This window comes from Aspergillus uvarum (assembly GCF_003184745.1).
Source record: "Aspergillus uvarum CBS 121591 unplaced genomic scaffold BO82scaffold_38, whole genome shotgun sequence".
NCBI lineage: Eukaryota > Fungi > Ascomycota > Eurotiomycetes > Eurotiales > Aspergillaceae > Aspergillus > Aspergillus uvarum.
Window position 1 is genome coordinate 281,230 of NW_020291335.1, and position 17,000 is coordinate 298,229.

Sequence of the window (17,000 nt, forward strand, 5' to 3'; positions counted from 1 at the left end):
CCGATTAGACCGGGAGAACCTTCGACCCAGTCCACCTTGCTTTAGTTCCAATCCCTGACCAACTTCGGCCAACTCTTATTTGCAGCAACCGTGCTCAATATTGGCAGGGTTCCTACCTTATTGACACTAGGAAACCTGGGTCTCGCGGACCGGTGAGTGATTAATTAATTAATTAAGCCCAAAGAAAATTTCAGGGTCGCCACGCTCTCAGTGATCTCTCGCGGCCTTCTCCTCCAGCGAGACTCGCAACTCCACTGTCATATGAATCCCCCCTTCCTCGAGCCCCCCACTTTCCAAAATCAGCTCCTCGCTGGGAGTCCGTCGGGGGCGTGGAGCCGCTGAGGTGGTGGACTGTAGCTGGGAGCGTTGGTGTTTCGACCAGGACTGCAAGGCATAACTCTGCCCGTCAAAGCGTTTCTGGTCACTGTGCGATCGGAAATCGCGCACCGCGCCCTTGAGCAGAGGTGCAAGGAAGGGAATGCACGTCACAATGTTCTGGAAGGGTCAGTTGGTCAGCAGGGTAAATATATCCAACGAAAGGACCACGGACACTCACCCCGACGTTGAACTCGATGGTGCCCCACAGGACTAACATCGTCGAGTTTCCGTCTCCGTATGCGACCCGGTGGATCTGAGCCAGTCGCAGGATGGAGCAGATGGTGGTGAAAAGACCCAAGAGGAATAAACACACCACGCCCGCTTTCTGGGCGGGTTTAATATTGAGCTGCATGAGCAGGGGGATAGGGAGAATGAGGATGACCACGTCGCAGAAGATGGTGAATGCAGCCAGTCCGTAGAATGTTGGCCCCGAGGGAAGACATGATCCAGCTATTGTAGGGTTCCAGGCCCGTTTCACCTGCCCAGAGTCAGTCGGTCAGTCGGTCAGTCTGTCTCAACCTGGTCTTTGACATACGGGATGGCAGTTGAATATCAGCACCAATGCCCCCGCAATATGGCCAATGCTGCAGAAGGTGATTGTAACCCAGATGAGCATTCTATATAGGTTCTTCGACGTTCCGGAAATCAATCGGAGGTAGTTCAAACATAACGAAGCCTTGAACCCTGCGATCCCGATTTGGTAGAATGGCCGACCGGCATAATTGAGCTATAACCTTCTCATCAGTTGGTAGATTACTGGTGAGACTTTAAGCAGACATACCTTAGTGTACTCGGGCAGGTCTTCCTTCGGTCGCAGCTTCAGAGGTAGCCCTAGACCGTACCTACTTTCTATTATGGTCAGCTAGTATTCCGACCGACGGACAAGGAAAAGAAAACGAAAGTCACTCACGAGCTATACATAGTGCGCTGTATATAATGCTAAAGGCCTGGTACACCACGGATGATCAGCCAAAGATAGTAGCCTTAACTGGATGAGCGTACCATAGTCACCACCATCACATAGTCAGAGGCTTCCAACCGACGAGCGTGGAACCGAATGGCCAAACGTAGGCAGACGATGATGAACATCAACAGTGTCAGACCTAAACACACCCCCAGTATCAGGCGATATTGCGATTCTGCCTCCACCTCGGGCGAGGCATGGTGCACCCAAGTCATGGTCGAACTGGCTGCAGAGGATCGATCGCACAGTGGAGGGGACCACGAGTCTTAACTACATTCTAAATGTTCACGCCACTGCCAACATGGATGCACCTCTCCTGCAGCAATTAGCCTTCATATCCTCAGCCCAGGTTGTGAAACTAGTGCGCTGGCGAAGGACGACCGGCCGTCTTCCTGCATGCACTAGACCAACTGATTAAATTGGCAATAGATTGTACCTCATGCAACCATGCAACCTGCCGGTCTAGACTAAATGAGCTGGGTCGCACAAATGCCATCACTTTGCCCAACGCAATAATATCCCACACTAAAGAATTTTCCATTTAGAACCCCTCTCCCCCCTGGTTTCGGAACCCAATTTGCTTTTCCTTCCTCGTTGCCTGAAACCACGTCAATGATGGAGGAGAAACAGCCCACTTCTCAGGCCTTGTCTGCCAATCGCACCGACGATGCGGTGGAATACCTCCAGGGCCACATGGCCGGGGCTGGCACCCTCCAGATCGACCTTCGAGCCCTCCGTCGCAAGATCGACTTCCGCCTTATTCCGTTTATGTTTTGCTGCTATGTCTTGCAGTTCCTGGACAAGGTGATGCTGAATTATGCCGCGGTGATGGGGATGAAGAAGGACCTCGGCTTGGCAGGGAACGAATACACCAACACGGCCACCTGGTTCTTCCTGGCCTACCTGATCGCTGAGGTGCCCAACAGTAAGTGAAATACCTGCAACCGTGTACGGTGCTTGGTCGTGCGCTTACCCACATCCCTCTCCTAGCCTACTGCCTTCAGAAAGCCCCCGCTGCGAAATGGCTGGGAGCTAATGTTACCCTGTGGGGGGTTGCCGCCGCCGCATCGGCTGGGGCCACCAACTACCGAACCCTCCTCACTGCGCGTGTCTTCCTGGGCATATTCGAGGCGACTATCGGTCCGTCGCTGATGTTGATCAGCAGTCAATACTACACCAAGAGTGAACAGGCCCCGCGGTTTACCTTCTGGTACAATGGATTGGGAGTGGCACAGATCATTGGTGGACTGGTTTCGTTTGGCTTCCAGCATGTTGAGCATGCGGCGATGGCAGGATGGCGCATCATGTTCCTCGTCATCGGTCTTGCCACCGTCGTCGTCGGCGTTCTCACTTTTCTGCTAATCCCAGATACTCCCATGGAGGCGACATGGCTGTCCGATGACGAGAAGGTCGCGCTCCTGCAGCATGTCAGTGTCAATCAGACGGGCGTCTGGAGCCGAAAGTTCAACTTCAAGCAGATCTGGGAGGCTGTGTTGGACATCCAACTCTGGCTGCTGACTTTGATCACTATCCTGGTATGGCGCATTGGCTTACCCCTTTCGTTGTTCCATCCCGAAAGCTCATTTTTGATAGATCTCTGTATCCAGTGGTGTGGTCACCTCCTACTCGGCCACTCTCATTGCCAGCTTCGGCTACCCGGGCCCGATCTCGGCCCTGCTGAACATGCCGTCGGGGATTGTCAGCATCTTCTTCACCCTGCTGGTCGGAATCGGCATTCGCAAGACCTCCCATCGCTGGGCCTGGAATATTCTCTGCACCATCCCCGGGATCATCGGCGGCGCTCTGCTCTCCTTCTTGCCTAAGAGCGACAAAGCTGGGGTCCTGATCGGGATTTACCTGGTGAATGCAATCGTGGCGACCTTGCCCATCCTCTATCAATGGACGATGGCCAATTGCGCGGGCCACACCAAGCGCGCCTTCGGGAGCGCGCTTATCGCCGGCTCCTTCTCGGTGGGAAATATCATTGGGCCCCAGACCTTCCAGGCGCGGGATGCCCCCGAATATCGGCCGGCCAAGATTGCGGTTCTTGCCACACAAGCGGCCGCTGCAGTCATGTCGGCGGTGCTTTTTGTGTATTATATGTGGGAGAATCGGAGGCGGGATCGGAAGTACGGGAAGGTCGAGGACGCGATGGTGGAGGAGGCCAAGTGGGCAGGGCTGACAGATAGGCAGAATGGTCGGTTTCGGTACGTGTATTGATAGTGGGTTATGTACATAGGGTCACCAAGATGCAGAAGGTAACTTGACAAGAGTCCCTTGATGGTACGTGATGCGTAGGCTGACAGCTTAATGTTGCTTTCATGTCTGATTCAAGGCTTTTGCCGATCGGGTAGAGATTTGCTGCCTTAGGCCGCAGTGTGAGAGTGTGGCTTGCATCTGAGGTGATGTGGCGGGGTTACCCCGCCAAGTGTGGCTGGAGCTGGGTACATCAACTGCCTTGGTCACATAAGGCATAACCTACTGCGTTATGTACTGTACGTCAGCCACTGAGATTTCTCACCTAACTTAACTATATGTAGCTTGCTTATGCTAATAGTGCATGCATGTCATGTTTCTTGAAGCTCTATGGTCCAAGATGCTGTGTCACTTTTCAGGCCCCTCTCAGCTCCGCAGACAGTGGTACCTGGCAGCGAAACCATGGTTCAAGCGACCCCCAAAGCCCAAGCTCAATGCTGTTTCATTGGATTGCGTACCCTTAGTCGAGATCAAGCTCGCCTAGGTTCGAGCTTTTGCGCCGATGTTGCTATGACGGACATCTGATATCAGCATTGCAGTTCATAGCGGGCATTGCTTTGTGTTCATTGAATGACAGTAGCGGGGTTTGTCTCGGGAGATCTCCCTTATTTCCATTCGTCAATGTCAATCTCATTCAGAAATTTAAGCAAGTCACCGGACATCAAAGTAAGAACTGAGTGGCTAGTGAGTAGCAAAGCAATTTGGTTTCTAACTGAACTAGCAATAACGGAGAGTTCCAGTTATGTGGGGAGAGATGACTCGCAGTCTTTCATACTCATACGAAGGTTTCCCATCTATACTCTCATAGTAGAGCCCAGATAGCCGGTATCTGCCTGTTCATCATACTACAAATTCTCAAGGATTCCACCGGTAACAACTTTGTTATCATAAATAAACATCTAGGATCTATAGTCGCTCGTGCCAATGGAGTCCTTTTCAAACATCTGATATCATCCTGACTGATAGCATCCTGACTGATACCGTTCTGACTGATGCCATCCTGACTGATGCCATCCCGAGTAATCCCATCATCAGTCCTAAAATTGTGAGTGATACTATTCTGCGTGGCATTGCCTTCATTCAAATCATACTCACTGATACTTTCGCGGCCGAGACCATACTTGTTGACACCACACCCACTGACCATATGGCCGAGACAATCGAGAAGCTGGGTTACTGGGCGCAGTGCCTGGGCCAGATATTCCTCTCACAGGAGGGCTTTGGGGTAAACATCGAGAACTCCAGACCTACTTCAAGCGAGTACGAAGTGTGGTCTCCCTACCAGAAACTGGTGATCTCGTATCAACGGGAACCCTTCCTCGTGCTCATGGTGGCCAACCCGGGCTGCTGGCAAGAACTGGAAGTTAGCCTTTTTGGGGAAATGATGGCTCTGCGCGAGACCCCCTGGAACCGGCGCCGCGGCGTAATCGCGAACGGAGTTCTCGTTCGGTTCTACCACTTTCAAATTCCCAAGCCCCCGACTCTTCGAGCACTCGGTGATCCATCACGCAACTATTTCGAAGACGCAATGGACAAAGGAGAGATTGAGAAGCGATTGGCATTCTATAAATCGGCGATTCAGAGTGACTGGCTTAGCCAGAACCCGGCATCCCCTTAATCTCATGTTTTCTCCTACTTTCTCCATTGTCTCTTGATAGTTGTGCTATGCGAATAGCTTAGATGACTATATAAATGTGACCCAAAACACATTGCCTACCAACCTACTCTTCACGTTTGCAAGCCAGACTCAAAAGTATCCAACATGACGTAGTCCAGATGTGAGCCGCTTGAAACTGAGTATCTGAGTTTGTCTCTTGGATGCTCTACATCAGGATATGTTCAATCGCTACACAGACCTTTTTGATATGACTCGAAATCCTATACAGCGTAATCTACATGAGTATACATGTACCATTTTTTAAATCGGTTTGTACTGTACCCCGCACTAAGCTACTTTTGGATCCCGTCCAGCCCCACCACTGCACTGGGCAATGTTATTAGGTAGTACCAGATCCCAGATGCTTAGATGGTCATCTACACCCAAAGATAGCCTTGCAGAGGTGGCGTGCAAAGTTCATTTCCCCTGGAGCCATCTGACCACTTACTGACACCGTCGACCACCACCGGAAAGCAAAAAGCTTGTTGATAACCCCTCATTCGTTTCCATCTTTCACGCTTGGTGCATTCTCACTTACTGGACTCTTACCCACACTTAACCGGCCGGGTCTGTCGCAATATCAAGGACGGAAGAATAGCAGTTCACCAACTAGGCGAGGGCGCGGAATGACATGGTGCGACACGCAACTTACCACTTGAAATGGCTTTGATCTTGCCGCAATCCGCCGCGCGCTGTGTGCAGGCCCTAGAGTCAGCACAGCGTCAGACGATGTACAGCTGCTGCGGTGACTGTGCATTACATCCTACCGCTCGCGTGTTGGAATAAATCTGCAGAACACCAAACATGGGCTAAAATCAAAACCAATTTGACAAGCCTGCAGACAAGAAAGGCCTGTCACAGGAAAGTTGTTACCTCTCACCCGTGGCGAACGTCAGGAGTTGAAAGCCTCCAGCCGCGACCCCCTACGAAGCCAACGGGCTTGAACATTCGAAGCACTCTCGGCACGCGTATGGTTCTGTGTTCAATGCGCGCGAGTGAGTAATCGCAGAACTTTTTACATCTCTGGATTGGACAATAGTGACTTGGTTCATCCGTGTTATAAATTCAAATCATGGGGAGGATGGGGCTCTGGCAGTACGGGCCGTCGAGATAAGCTCAGACTGCAGACAGTTAGAACGGTGTCAGAACCAGCAAGAATAGAGCAAGAAGCTCGGATATCATCAGGCTACTAGGTGGGAAGGCAGCCTTACCGGTGTGCTATGTCGGAGATTCTGAGTCATTATGGCTCACACCGGCGCAAGTCCCCGCAATAAATAGATAAATACGAGCAGCTAGCAGAATCGTTGCATCAAATACAGCGGTGTGAGGATCGACTCACCCCGGACCTCCGACGGGGAACTGTGGGGGCTTAACCGCTCAATGCGCATGGAGATAGCGGAGCATAAATGGAAAACTACTGCTCCGGAGTAGGTAAATTATGAGTCAACCTCCCAGAAAAGGGCCAGAACAACGGAAGAGGTTGATACACGGCCTATCACGTCCTGCCTCAAGATCAATGCATTTCAATGCATGAAGAATTTTGAGCTGATTGGGCACAGTCCTTATCTTGTCAGCGCTTAAGTCGCTAGTTGCGTAATGCTCGAAATCCATCCTTGCTTCTGAGTCAGCCGGAGAGTCAGCCACCACCAAACAAGACCAAACAAGACTTTGCGCCATTTGACCCGGGGAAGACGCATTCAATAAGGGCTGGCCGGCCTTGCTTTTCTTTTTTTTTTTTTTTGATCTTCGGTCTGGGTTCTCGTTTCCGCATCTTGCCGGCGAGAGAGCACACCAAAGATGCTCTCGCAAAATTCCCAAGCCTTGACCGTAGGCTCCGTGGCTCTCTTGTTAACCACCTTGAGCAGTATTCCCGCCGTCAAAAGCATTATTGCGCGCACCCGCCGTACCCTATCCGAACAAGATGACACCGCCACCGAAAAGGCCGCTTATCACGACGAGGATGGTGTGGCGACGGAGGAATCACTTCTCAAGTTCTCGGATATCTGGCAGCGTGTCGCGATCGTCCTGTTCTCCTCGACTGGGCTTCTCGCGACTCTGGGACTTGCCATCCTGACAACATCGAAACCCCACACAAGGACCCCGGTCTTCGCGTGGCTTCAGTTCGCCGGTTGGGTCAGTACAACCACACATCTGAAGGGGACGTGGGATTGGGTTCGCCTGGCAGCTAATTTGACCAGCTCTTACTTCTTTTTCAAGGGGCTGTCTTCTTCGTGGAACCCAGATCGACGGAACGATACACCCTGGGTCACTTCGCCTTCCTGGGAAGCATCTTCACGATCCTGGTCGGCGGCTTTGATCTTCACAGCAATGACCGGGTTCGCCATAGTCTCACGGACGACCAATTGTGGCTGAGTCTGACCACAGTTCAGCTTGCAAGTGCCGTTGTACGAGCGCTGGCGAGCATCCTGCTGCCCCGTCGCCCGGATGTCTTCCACGACGGTGCTTTGATCGACAGGGAATTTTCGGGATCTGCCTTGAGTCGATATTCATTCGCCTGGGCCAGCGGCCTCCTCAACTACACCGCGAAGAACCGCACGCTGGCCCTCACGGATCTGCCCAAACTTCGAGCCCAGACAAGAGCAGAGAGCCTCCATCCTCGCTTTGAGCAAGCCAAGCAGTCTCGCAAAACTTGGCAAGCCATCGTACGGGCGCACTGGCCAGCCATACTCTCGACCCTGCTTCTCACTCTGCTGGTTGGTCTTTTGAGCATCGGCCCGCAGCTGGCGCTGCTCAATATCTTACAAGCCTTGGAGGGTCGAGGTAGCAGCAACTGGGACCCCCTGCGGGCGATCTCCTGGATTGTGGGCCTAGGATCCCTGATGATTATCTCCTCGCTATTTGAGGCCTGGCTGTTATGGGTGGTGTGTGCGAAGCTCTTCATTCCCATCTATGCGGAGATCTCCGCCCTTGTTTTCGCCAAGTCAATGCGCCGGAAAGATGTCAAGAACGTCCAAAAATCAAAAGAAAAGCCTAATGCTGAAGCCACGACAGAAAATGGATCGCGGACCAAGGAGGAGGACGAGGAGGAGCTTGACGACGAGGCCTCTGTGAAAAAGACGAGACAGAGCATCATCAACTTGGCCGCCGTCGACGGAAGACGCATCACTCAATTCACCACATTTGCCTACCTCATCCCTTCCTCTATCTTCAAGCTGATCCTCGGGTGTGGCTTTTTGATCAAGATCCTAGGATGGCGCAGCGCTCTGTCCGGCATTGCAGTTGCGGTTCTGGTCACGCCCCTGAACTCCTTTGCAGCCAAACGCTACACGGGCGCTCAAGTCAAGCTCATGAAGATGAGAGATCAGAAGCTGGCCATTGTCACAGAGGTGCTGCAGGGGATTCGCCAGATCAAGTTCTCGGGCCTCGAAGCCCAGTGGGAAGCTCGGATCCGGGTGGCGCGAGAGAAAGAACTGAGCGCTCTGTGGAGGTCTTTCTTTTTCGACATCATCCTGATGGGCATCTGGATTCTTGGACCTATTGGTCTCTCGGCAGTCTCTTTGACAGTCTATGCCATGCTCCATGGTGGACTCTCTGCCTCGGTTGCCTTTACTGCCATGTCTGTCTTTAGTTCCCTCGAGCTTTCTCTTGCCATATTGCCAGAGATAATTTCCCAAGGGCTGGAGGCAAAGGTCAGCGCGGACCGAATTGATACCTATATGGCCTCATCGGAAAGGGTGGTTACTACCATCCCGGCTGACGAAGTCGCGTTCAAGAATGCCTCGGTCGCCTGGCCATCGGAGCAGGACGCTGGCACCGCAGAGGACACTGATCGCTTTGTGCTACGCAATCTCGATCTTGCCTTTCCCAAGCAAGGCCTCAGTATCGTGTCGGGCCGCACTGGGTCTGGCAAAAGTCTGCTTCTGGCTTCCATCCTCGGGGAAGGTGACTTGCTTCAGGGAACCGTACATGTGCCCGTACCACCTCCCATCGAAGATCGGTTCGATCAACGGGCTACAAGTGCCAGTTGGATCATCGATTCAGCCATTGCCTATGTCGCTCAAATCCCATGGATTGAAAATGCAACAATCAAGGATAATATTTTATTCGGACTGCCCTACGATGAAGCGCGTTACCGGAAGACTATCTCTGCGTGCGCGCTGCAGAAGGACCTGGAGATGCTGCCCGATGGCGATCTGACCGATATCGGAGCGAACGGGGTCAATCTCAGTGGTGGCCAGCGATGGCGAGTCTCCTTTGCACGCGCCTTGTATTCTCGTGCGGGCATCCTCATCATGGATGATATCTTCAGTGCTTTGGATGCCCATACAGGCCGTTATGTCTACGAAAACGCACTCACTGGTGAGCTTTGCCAAGGCAGAACGCGCATTCTGGTGACGCATCATGTTGGCCTGTGCCTCTCTCGCGCGGACTATTGGGTGGAATTGGAAGATGGATACGTCCGCTATGCTGGCCTAGTCACTGAGGACAAACGGTCAAATCACCCAGGGCACCCTCTGCATGAGGGAGATGGCGGTGATGAGACGGCGCTCCTCGAAGAGGAATCCGTGGAGCAGGTAATTTCCCACACCTCCCATCGGCGACTTAGTACCGTACAACAGGAGACGACAGCCAAGCCGGCAGCGGCGAAGAAGTTTGTAGAGGACGAAAAGCGAGAGGTTGGCTCGGTCCAATTTTCAGTTTACAAGGCCTATTTCTCTATCGGTGGCCACAGACTTCGATGGTACATCACGGCGATTGTCTTCCTTGCATACACTTCCTTCTTGGTCGGCAGGGTAAGTATCAACACGCATCTTCTTCGGTTTCATTATATTCTGTCATACGCAGACTGACTGACAATGCTGATTACCATAGTCATGGTGGATTAACGTGTGGACTGGCTCGTCATCGCAATCCCATGTCAGCCTTAAGCAGTACAGCATGGTTATGTGGCAACAGCCTATATCGAATGTCAACGCAGCGCCCCTAGACTCGGAGCTCAAGATGTATTTGGGCATCTATATCGCAGTCAGTGTGCTTGCGTGCGCTATGGGCACCCTGCGCTTCTACCTGATCCTCTCGATGAGTGTCCGCGCAGCCCGCAATCTCTTCAACCGCCTGACATACGCCGTGCTCCGTGCCCCGATGCGCTGGCTGGACACTGTACCACTGGGTCGAATCCTGAACCGTTTCACATCCGACTTCAATTCCGTGGATTCAATCATCGGATATCAGCTGGCCTTTGTGGTGACGCAAATGCTTAATGTCTGCGGGATCGTGGTGGCAGGCGTTATGGTCAGTCCATTGGTGATCATCCTCGCCGTGATCCTCCTGATCGTGTGTCTCAGCCTGGCCCTAAAATATTTGGCGGGGGCGCGAGAGGTCAAACGCCTCGAAAGTACTGCCAAGAGCCCTATCTTCGAGCATTTCGGGTCCAGTCTGGCGGGACTAGTCACCATTCGCGCATTCAGCAAAGCGGATGTCTATACGGGCATGATCTACAAGAGAATCAACGCGCACGCGCAAGCCTGGTGGGCTATGCTGCTGTTCAACCGCTGGCTGGCCTTCCGCATGAGCGTCGTTGGAGCACTATTCGCCACGTTGACTGCGGCTCTGATTGTGAGTTTGCCAAATATCTCGGCCTCGCTCGCCGGGTTTGCACTTAGCTTCGGGTTGCTGTTCAACACAGCAATCGGCATGGCATTGCGGAGCTATGCGGATGTCGAGCTTAGTATGAATGCGACCGAGCGAGTTATCGAGTATTCCAAGATCGAGCTTGAGAACCAGGGCGGGGTTGACCCTCCCGCGGCGTGGCCTACCGAGGGTCGTCTGGAAGTCCAGGATCTGGTCGTAGGATATGCGCCTGATTTGCCTCCAGTCCTCAAGGGATTAAGCTTTGCTGTTGAGAAGAACCAAAGAGTTGGCGTCGTTGGCCGCACGGGTGCTGGAAAGTCGTCATTAACCCTTGCTCTGTTCCGAATCCTCGAGGCCCGCGAGGGTAATGTTTTAATTGATGGGCTGGATGTTGCTAAGCTCACGCTGCACAGCCTGCGCACTCGGCTCGCTATCATTCCTCAGGATCCAGTTCTTTTCTCCGGAACTGTGCGGTTCAACCTTGACCCTTTCGAGGAGTACACCGATGCAGAACTCTACGATGCTCTGGCACGCGTGCATCTCATTTCCCAGAGCGATGAAGAGATCGCTACAGCTGCCGATACAACAAGTCCAACGCATCGTCCAAACACGAACAAATTCACCTCGTTGTCTGCTCCAATCTCAGAAGGGGGTCTAAACCTGTCACAAGGCCAGCGTCAACTGCTCTGCCTCGCACGCGCGATCGTATCGCGCCCGAAAATCATGTTTTTGGACGAAGCCACATCCGCTGTGGACATGGAGACGGATGCCCTTATTCAGCAGTCCATCCGCGCCGAGTTCGGCCGCAACAACACCACGCTCCTGGTAATCGCACATCGACTGAGTACTATCGCAGATTTCGACCGCATCTTGGTCATGGATGCCGGAAGAGCGGTTGAATTTGGGGCACCCAAGGAGCTGCTGGGGATTGCGAACGGGGTTTTCAGGAGCCTGGTAGATAACAGTGGCGAGAAGGAAGTGTTGGAAAAGATTATTCTCCGGGGTGACTAGACAGCCGGGGTCGCCGTAACAGCGATGTTCCAGCACATCTGCTCGTTCAAGATCCGATGAAATTGATATATGTATCTAGTATATAATGCATATCTGGGTTCGAGTAAGGAGAAGCTGGAAGGAATAACCCATACAAAGAGATTGAATGTCTACCTAGTAAAAATCAAGATAATCCATCAAAGTCGACCCCTGAGCCCTACAGGTCGCATGCATCCCCACCCTCATACCCAATCATTTTCTCCAGCGCCAACTCGACCAGCTCCTGAGTATGTATACCAAACCTCTCTTCCTTTGCCGCGTACGCAAACTGTTCCTTCCACTGCTGCCACCGTTGCCCACTCCACATATCCAACCGTTTAGTGATCCTCTCCCGCTTCGTGCATTGCTGGTATACATAACGCCCCATCTCGGGCCGAAGCAGCCACTGCACACTAGCAATGACCCATCCCGCCAGCCATCGAAACCCTTGGTCCTTGTTGTTCAGCCCTTGTTGATCCTTGAAGTCATTGTCATTCAGGCCTTTGGGGTACCCGGAATGCGTCGGCAGAATCGTCTCCAACGAGATCCGCCCGCAGTCGATGAGATCTAAGGTTGTGATGCGGGCGATGGCGGACTGGAAGTTCCGCCATCGCAGGTCTGTCTCCGTGGGTGGTAGACGTAGTCGCTCAGCTGAGGCCGGATGGTAAATGTACGCTGGAGTTATAGTTAGTGGTGGGGCTCCTGAAGTGGTGAAAGTAAAGCCCAAGGGAAGACAAGGGTTACGGTGATGGAACAAAGCCCAGTCGGGAATCCATACCCTCCCTAATCAATATCTTTGTTTTACTCAAAGATCAAATAAAGGAAATCTTCAAGTCAATCTTGTCACTCGAGACAACGAAGCAAGTCTCCTCCCAGGCCGATGCTCCTGCAGCTCTCAGATCCCTTGGCGTCAAGCCATCTGTCCGGTACTCGACGTCATCTAACGTGTCCACAATCACCACCAGACGTCGCGTCAGCGATTCCGAGGCCGTTTACTTTGTCTACAGCTCTGTCACGCTTACCGAGACAGTTTCTCTAGAAGGACAGGGCTATCCGCTCATGCTCAACCTCTGGACTGGGGGCGTTACGCCCATCGCTGCATTTGACACAGTTAATGGGTGCACCAGAGTCAACCTGTCCTAGGCGAGAATGCGGCGCAAGTGCTCTACCTCGGCAAAGAAAAACCCATACGGCCTTCCCAATCCCAACAGGTATATCGCTGCGACCGATGCTGATGTTTATGCTCAGTCGCAGACTATACATTTGAGAACCAGCAAGAATGGAACCCACACTGCAAAACTTTCAAACGGAAAGTCCGTCAGTGTTGCCTTCAGCAATGTGCCATCTCCAATTGCTCTCAGCTCTTGGGTTCTATCCGTTGAAGACTGGTCTCCTTCTATCGTCAATGAAACTGGGCTCGGTTCTTCTTTGACTTCGAAGATTACTTTACCGAGCATCCACTTGAACAGCCTCAAGTTTTGGACTAATATTTCAGGACTGGAGAGTGCAAGTAGCATTGGAACTTATAAAACCACTGTGAGATTATCCTCGGGGTCGTCAAATCAGAGCTCTGGAGAGGATCTTGCGGTCTTTATCAACTTCGGTGATGGGGGGGGGGGGGTGTTGGGGCTTGAAGATCAACAATGTCCAGGTCAATGGAGTTGACTTCCTACGCTCGGTGCCTCTAGAAATTACTTCTTACGTGAAGAATGGCCCCAATGGTATGTACTGTCAGCCTTGAGTGGTAGAGCTTTTGCTGACGTGACGAGCGGCAGACATTAAGATCACAGTTGCCACTACATTGTGGAACAAACTACGGAAGACGTGGCCTGCTATCTACGGGTCTCTAGAGGCACAGAAAGTCGGTCTACTGGGCCCTGTTACTCTGACGTATTATGCCCAGAAGCAAATTTGACCATCAGTAGAGGGGAAAGTGGGTGTATGTATGGATTGGTTCGTTGTCCGTGCATGTACGACGCCGCCTGCCCGGCTGTTTAGTCTTGGGTAACAGCACCTTGGTAAGGCTCAGTTACCGATTTAGACTCAGCAGCCTGAACCTCATAGACCATATCTGGTCTTTTGAGATCACAGCTCGGTGTGTTACCAGGAAAGAGAATTTAACACGGCACTCGCGCCAGTCCCCGCGATTATCTTATTCCCTCCACAGCTACATGGCCATTAAATGAAGCATGTTATGTGGTGCACATCTGCTGGGCAATAAGATGTCTAGTCAGCATTATGATCTTGTAGTGTCACAGTAGTTCAAGCACATGGAGTAAAAATATATGCGAGGTAAAGCCGACAACATAGCCATGGGACGCTGTTGGACTCCTGAACAGAAGGCATCTTGTTCTGTTATGTTTTACGCATTCAAAACACCATCAAGATAGCTTGTCCAGACCAGTTCCTCGCTTCATTGCTCGATCCTATGCGACACATATGAGCAATCAATCCATGTCGTGGAGAGACACAAGAATGGATTCACACGCTGGCACTAACCAAAATACCCGTCGGTATGTATTTGGAAACGACCTCCACCAAGGAAGCCATAGCTCCGCGCCATACGGGACCTGAGGCTCCGCCCAGAATATCCTGCACAACCTGGCGAGCAAAGTCGTCGGGTGCGCTTTTGTTTAAGACATCCTTCCCGGCACCGCGTGTTTGAATCTCCGGAAGCGCCTTGTGGTAGAGTGAGCTCTCGGGCAGGGTCAGGTTAGCGTGTGACATAATGTTTGTGGCGATGGTGCCGGTGACAAGAGATATAACCCGAACGTTGTAGGGCTGTAGCTCCAACCGAAGGGTCTCGCTCCAAGACATTAAAGCCGCCTTTGAGGCGTTGTAAACACCTGGTGCAAAGTATCAGCGAGTAAACCCCCCTCAAATCTACTGCACCGGCTTGTGTGGGAAAGACAGACTCATCCAAGGGGCGTACAAGAAGCCTGAAATAGAGCAGACGTTCACAATAGTGCTGCCATTGTCGGGGACCAGCAGCAGGGTGGCATGAAAGCCTGGGTGATAGCGAGGACACCCCAGAAATTGACATCGAACAGACACTTGGCCTTGTCAATAGAGGTGTCTAGCGCGGGGTAAACAAGGGATTGGCCGGCGTTATTGACGAGGATGTCAAGGGTATCACCGTGAGAAGACAAATCCTGTCGAACGGTGTTGACAGCAGCGGCAAGGCTGATCGGATCGACAACATCGAGAGCTACGAGGGTAACATTAGGAAGTTTAGCAAGATGCTCCATCTTGGCTGGGGAGCGAGCAGTAGCATAGACTGTCATCCCTGGGGCGTGCAGTTCTTCCACCAGAGCCGAGCCGATTCCGCCGGCGCTACAGCCGGTTACAAGGGCGCAACCGGGCATCGTTCCCACAAGTAAGGAAGTCACAAAGAAAGAAAAGAAGGCGAAAAGTGCCACATAGAAAGAATGCACGGTGGAAATGCGAAGTGATGCTGGAACTTTGCAGTTTTATCTTGGCTCTCCTTTTGGCTTGCCTGTCTATCCCCTGCGCGGCACTCGCTAGGAAGGGCAAGTTCCGGAATCGACTACGAAAAGGAGCTTAATAGCCAGCGGCTCATACTGCTTTGTTTTACCTGGGCAAGTTAGTTTAGAAGGAAATCATGTTTCCCTTCCCCAACAGCTCGTATATGGGAAAGTCGACAAGGATTTGGTCTATCATCACGCTCGTCCATACCAGGCGAAGTCGGGACTTTCCTGTTATGGCCATTCCCGACAGGCTGGGCTCGGCTGGGCTTACGGTTAGATGCGACAGTGCAGTGCCGGACAGCCTTGTCCGCAACTTGATTCCCTTATGACCCGGCTATGACCAGTAGATGGATGGTAGATGTAGCGCACTCTTTTCCTGGTCTGTCCTTACAATCCACCTATCCGGTCGACTGTCAATGGACGCCGGCGGTCTCGAAGCACCGCTTGATTTGGCGGGAGAGATTGTCGACCTCCGAGGACGGATGCCGGACATACCGACCTTAGTTAGTCTCGGTTACGGACCGAATATTTCGGGAATTACCTAATAAGGCCTAGTTAACTACCGTGAGGATGACTCCGGGCAGGCCCGCAGTCAGTCAGATTCGATTTGAGAGGTTTGTTATCTCATAAACATATCCGTTTACTCTCCACGGGCCATTTTCAAAGACCGGGCTTGTAGCCCAAGCGATATAGTGTATCTGTGAGAGTTCGAGGGTTCGAGGGTTCGAGGTTTCGAATCTATTCTTCGAGCTCTGTGGGATTCCACAAGTGATTGCGAACCGATCCTCCGGCCAAGTTTTAAAATCAACCAAATTCATTGGATTATATAAAAGTTATTTTTATGTTATCTTTTGTTATAGACTTAACTGTCCATAAATAAAAAAAGTTTTTGAATTAGTCTTTTTATTTTTTATAATAATAACTAACAGTTGTAAGCTTTCCGGTACGGTATAAAAATACTATTATTAAAATAATTAGGATTAAAATTATTTCATCTAACCGCTGTTAGTTAGATAAAGATATATTTTAAAAAGTCCAAACTAATTAGATATATTATATAAAATCCTTTAATTAATAATAGTCCTTTTTTTTAGATCATTAGCTAAATGTTAGGTCCGATTTCTCTTACCCGACCGAATCTTTCTATTTAATATAGTATATTCATTATTTCCAACATATATAAAAGTTAAAGATTTGATTCATTTTATATTTTATATTTTTATTTATATCTATCCGCTTTATTTAATCTTAGATTTATTCAAGGTCCAAGATTAAGACAGTAATTATAGGGGCTAAAGGGGTGAAATAGTGTAGTGAACGAATATCCTTCGCGGTAGCCAAGGTGGTAGTATTATGCCTTAAGATGTTGTTGCTGATCTACCTAACTTTGCGGGACTGCCGCTGCCTTGGGTGGTTCTGCGGCCATTCCTTGCTTAGCTGTCATGTGGCTGATGCCTTAGGCCTTATTTTATATACATTCCTTCGCGATATCAATCGCGAAGGTTGGAAGGGCTCGCAGGGCCCTTACAGTAATTATACGCAGCTTGCTTGAACCCTAAAAGGGGCTTTCCCAGCAGCTTCGCTGCAGCATTGTACCCGGATACACGACCCAGCTGCAGCGCATGCTGGCAGTACA

General features: G+C 51.3%; 5 protein-coding genes across 5 annotated transcripts; 3 read left to right on the forward strand and 2 right to left on the reverse strand.

Moving 5' to 3' along the window:
* Positions 1 to 207: 207 nt before the first annotated feature.
* BO82DRAFT_403551 (uncharacterized protein) lies at positions 208 to 1,557 on the reverse strand (the record flags this gene model as incomplete). The annotated part of the gene is made up of 6 exons (XM_025639394.1): positions 208 to 495; positions 557 to 856; positions 914 to 1,105; positions 1,160 to 1,227; positions 1,289 to 1,325; positions 1,381 to 1,557. 6 exons carry the CDS (start codon positions 1,555 to 1,557, stop codon positions 208 to 210), a joined length of 1,062 nt encoding a protein of 353 aa, XP_025490520.1.
* A 275-nt stretch (positions 1,558 to 1,832) lies between these two features.
* BO82DRAFT_355678 (putative MFS transporter) lies at positions 1,833 to 3,846 on the forward strand. The gene is made up of 3 exons (XM_025635517.1): positions 1,833 to 2,267; positions 2,333 to 2,877; positions 2,936 to 3,846. Exons 1-3 carry the CDS (start codon positions 1,958 to 1,960, stop codon positions 3,560 to 3,562), a joined length of 1,482 nt encoding a protein of 493 aa, XP_025490521.1. The 5' UTR covers positions 1,833 to 1,957; the 3' UTR covers positions 3,563 to 3,846.
* Positions 3,847 to 4,745: 899 nt separating this feature from the next.
* BO82DRAFT_418005 (uncharacterized protein) lies at positions 4,746 to 5,292 on the forward strand (the record flags this gene model as incomplete). The annotated part of the gene is made up of 1 exon (XM_025640052.1): positions 4,746 to 5,292. One exon carries the CDS (start codon positions 4,746 to 4,748, stop codon positions 5,214 to 5,216), a length of 471 nt encoding a protein of 156 aa, XP_025490522.1. The 3' UTR covers positions 5,217 to 5,292.
* Positions 5,293 to 7,052: 1,760 nt separating this feature from the next.
* Positions 7,053 to 12,028, forward strand: BO82DRAFT_393245 (P-loop containing nucleoside triphosphate hydrolase protein; the record flags this gene model as incomplete). Its single annotated transcript, XM_025638661.1, has 3 exons — positions 7,053 to 7,388; positions 7,454 to 10,009; positions 10,089 to 12,028. The coding sequence occupies 3 exons, from the start codon at positions 7,053 to 7,055 to the stop codon at positions 11,856 to 11,858; spliced, it is 4,662 nt and encodes a 1,553-aa protein (XP_025490523.1). The 3' UTR covers positions 11,859 to 12,028.
* Positions 12,029 to 14,257: 2,229 nt separating this feature from the next.
* Positions 14,258 to 15,241, reverse strand: BO82DRAFT_375774 (NAD(P)-binding protein; the record flags this gene model as incomplete). Its single annotated transcript, XM_025637494.1, has 4 exons — positions 14,258 to 14,302; positions 14,376 to 14,722; positions 14,792 to 14,884; positions 14,929 to 15,241. The coding sequence occupies 4 exons, from the start codon at positions 15,239 to 15,241 to the stop codon at positions 14,258 to 14,260; spliced, it is 798 nt and encodes a 265-aa protein (XP_025490524.1).
* Positions 15,242 to 17,000: the final 1,759 nt, after the last annotated feature.

Coding starts and splice junctions, on each gene's coding strand:
- BO82DRAFT_355678 (XM_025635517.1), top strand. CDS start 1,958: ATGGAGGAGAAACAGCCCACTTCTCAGGCCTTGTCTGCCAATCGCACC. Junction 2,268..2,332: donor GATCGCTGAGGTGCCCAACA/GTAAGTGAAATA, acceptor TCCCTCTCCTAG/CCTACTGCCTTCAGAAAGCC. Junction 2,878..2,935: donor TGACTTTGATCACTATCCTG/GTATGGCGCATT, acceptor CATTTTTGATAG/ATCTCTGTATCCAGTGGTGT.